General features: G+C 45.3%; 1 protein-coding gene across 1 annotated transcript; it reads right to left on the bottom strand.

The window, feature by feature from the left end:
- Positions 1 to 957: 957 nt before the first annotated feature.
- Positions 958 to 3,223, bottom strand: LOC149974326 (galanin receptor 2a-like). Its single transcript, XM_090213202.1, has one exon. It carries the CDS (start codon positions 2,886 to 2,888, stop codon positions 1,578 to 1,580), a length of 1,311 nt encoding a protein of 436 aa, XP_090069328.1. The 5' UTR covers positions 2,889 to 3,223; the 3' UTR covers positions 958 to 1,577.
- Positions 3,224 to 3,457: the final 234 nt, after the last annotated feature.

The raw sequence follows: 3,457 nt of genomic DNA, 5'->3' as shown, positions 1-3,457 counted from the left end.
ATTATGGTTATAATATCAATATTTGCACATAAAAGCGTTTCCACCGACATTTCTCGCATAATTCATTTTACCGACACAAAAAGATCCCACCTTGTCTAGCGTATTTTATTTTGTCAACATGTGGAATGGTTACCGATTTTTTATATATATATATATATGAATCCAATTCTCAACGGAATGCTGGTATATCTCACATGCACTAAAATACCCACTTGGCTAAATTATCTTGCAGTGATCAAAGCCTTACAGAAACACCGAGGTAGAGAAGCTTGAAGGGTTGTGAGAGTCCATGAAGGAAGGCTTTGTTAATGTAATCTAAGATCCCTTCTCTCTCTCATGTCTCTGTCAAAACCATTACAGACAATCAGTAATTCACAGGCGGTTGGAGGCACCTTAATGCGGTGGGCGGGCTATAAGTGTATCCGTCAACCTTCAAAGAACCAAAATGGCTTTTAAGTAAAACTTTTACAATTTATCCAGGGATCTTTCATGTTGTGTGGAGACACATCAGGCCTCAGTAACTGCAGATGGTAGGAGATTGATTTTGGTGCCAGGGCTCTGTGGCCACCCACCACCAATCATGCGTCAGCAGCGGTAGGTGACCACAGATCAGGGTTCGGGCCATCTCAGCAGTACCATTTTTAATCTGGAAATCAGGCTCCATGTCCCGGCCACCAGCGGGGCCCCATCCCACCCTGCCAAGGAGCCAACTCGACTCATAATGGTGCCAGTCAGCAGGGAGCGATCCGTCTGCCAAAAGACGTGTCACAGCCTTGCTAGAGAAAGGATGAATGGAGATATCAATCTATACCATCTATGGAGGCAAATGAAATGGACTTGGAATAATAACTATGAATATAAAATATGATGGTCCTACAATTCTCTAATTTAACAATTATGGAAGCAATTTGAATGGACTTGGACGAATAACTACAGAATTATAGTCATACAATGTAGCCTTGTAATTCAACATAATGGTTTTATAATTGGCACGATTTAAGTTTTGGATACAGCTCATTTCGTTGACATGGAATTGAATGTTGATGGATGAGTTCTACTTCATAGGACTTGAGAGTAAATTAAATATATTTGTGTATTTAAACAGGGTCTATACATTGTATACATTAATCATTTTGGATCACTATATAAAGACAACTAGCCTATTATGCACAATCGAATGAGATGCACATTATTTTGTACAGATGAAAACAACATTAAATAGCCTGTTTAAAATTGGATTCAGTGAAGCCAAGTCCCAAAAAATCATTAGGTATAGGACATGCTCATCATTTACATTGACCGTTTGATTCTTCAACAATCCTAGAATCATGGGCCGTTTTTAAAGCGGCAACACACTCCATAATACAGACAACACAACACTTCATATTTAAAAGGGCAACACTCTAATCTGTTCCTTGCATTTATGGCAAATATCTCCATTTGCATTGGAGGTTGCGTTGAAAAAGGGACAGATTTTCACAGAATATCTCATTTTGAACTGTAGGATGAACGCGTTCCAGTCCATTGGAGAAATAACTGTGACCTTCACCCTGTAACCAGGTAGTTGTCTCTGTCAATCAGTCGAAAACAGTCTCACACGCTGTCACAGAGGACAGGCTCTTGCTCTTAGTTAGTTTATCGCCTAAATTGGCGTACTTTCTCGATGCGCCCATCTCTGCGCTGCGATTCACTGATTGCGCCCTGCTATATGGCACGACTTTGGGCACTGAGATGCTGCCCATAGGCACGGAGGACTGCTGTGGCAACAGACTGCACACTGACGACAGTTTCAGTCGGTAGCTTTTCCTGAACCGTTTCGCAGACCTGTGCAAGTTCCCCACGAAACAATAACAGAGTGGGTTGAGAGCGGAGTTGGTCAGACCCAGCCATAGCGCAAATGGTCTCCCGTGAAGAATCCACTCGTGGTTGACCTGGTTCACATCATCCTCATTCTTTAAAGATGCAGTCATGTTCAAGTCTAACCATATGTCCACTACATACAGAGGTAGCCAGGACAGTGTGAAAAGCACAACTAGTGACAGCACCATCTTGGCTATCCTTTTACGCACTTTGAGGCGGGACAGTGATAGCTTAACGCCAAATGTATTTGAATCTTGCGTCCGTTTGTCGTTGGTGCCCCACAGCTTCCAGCCGGTCAGCACGCTTATAACCAGGTTAAACAACACCGGAAAGCCGTAAAGAGAGCAAAAGAGCAGGAAGCTATATCTCTGTTTCAGTTTGACTTCGTTCCAGCTCTCCACGCACACAGTGACGGTGATGTCCAGCAGCGACAGAGTCTGGGTGGTGTTCATGAAGAGGAGCGGTATGCACAACCCCGACGACACGCTCCACACCACACAGATCATACACAGTATCCGCCGCCCGGTAAAAAAAAAACGGGCGTGGAGAGGATTGTGCACGCTGTAGTAGCGGTTCAGACTGATCACAGCCAGGCTCAGGACGCTCGCAGACACAGATACCGCTTGAACGAACGGCACGGTGCGGCACAGAAACTCACCGAACACCCAGGCGTTGTAGACCTGGAGTCCCAGGTTAACTGGCATGCACACACACACCACCATCATGTCACACACCGCCAAGTTTACCAGCAGTCTGCGGGTCGCCGACACGCCCGCCAGACCCGTCCTCTTTCGGGTGAGGACCAGGAGAGCCATAATGTTCCCTCCAAGCCCAGTGAAGAAGGACAGGGAGTACATAACCACCAACACGATGGTGCTCGGTTCGTGTCCCGAAAATAAGAACAAGTCCGGGTAGGGGTTGTTATCCTCCTGTAAACTCCAGTTGTTGTGCTCATGTTGAGGTCCCAAAAGTGAAAGATTTGTTGAAAATGAATGTCCAAAATTGGAGTAAAAATTCGTTAGATTCATCTCCCGCTTGTTCTCACATCGTTTGCGCTGTGTGGAGTGTCCAGTTCAGATACGCACACAGGTGAGACCCAGAGAGATGCTCTGTGCTCCGCCCCTGTTCTAGTTGTGAGATTGGGATTACACCCAAGAGATCATAATAGTCCAATACCCAGGCATATAACAGAAAAACAGTATACACATTTCGCCACCGAAGTGCGGTCCTCCTCGATATTACTCGACTGGAGCGCGCGCAGAATGTTCACTCGGACCCTGCCCAATGCCATATTTATCTGTGTGACTAGAGGAAGCAGGAGCTGCACTATCCCGCGCTCGTACTCATACCTGGCCTCCTCTTTGTCCTCGTACCCTCTCCTACATCTGACAGGAATGGATAGATGACAGCTAACTCTTTTGACAGTATCAATTGATCTTACTTAAGTTACTGAATCTGATCAGTGAACGGAAAGTGAGTGTAAGAGGGCAGATGAGAGGTGGAAGGTTTTTGGAATGGAACGTAGCCAGAAATTAATCTCTCTCTCTCTCTCTCTCTCTCTCTCTCTCTCTCTCTCTCTCTCTCTCTCTCTCTCTCT

This window comes from Oncorhynchus mykiss, chromosome 20, assembly GCF_057628025.1.
Source record: "Oncorhynchus mykiss isolate SJ-2025 chromosome 20, ASM5762802v1, whole genome shotgun sequence".
NCBI lineage: Eukaryota > Metazoa > Chordata > Actinopteri > Salmoniformes > Salmonidae > Oncorhynchus > Oncorhynchus mykiss.
This window is presented reverse-complemented; position numbering and strand designations above follow the sequence as displayed.

Excerpts from the sequence above, each read along its gene's own strand:
- LOC149974326 (XM_090213202.1), bottom strand. The coding sequence starts at position 2,888 with ATGAATCTAACGAATTTTTACTCCAATTTTGGACATTCATTTTCAACA.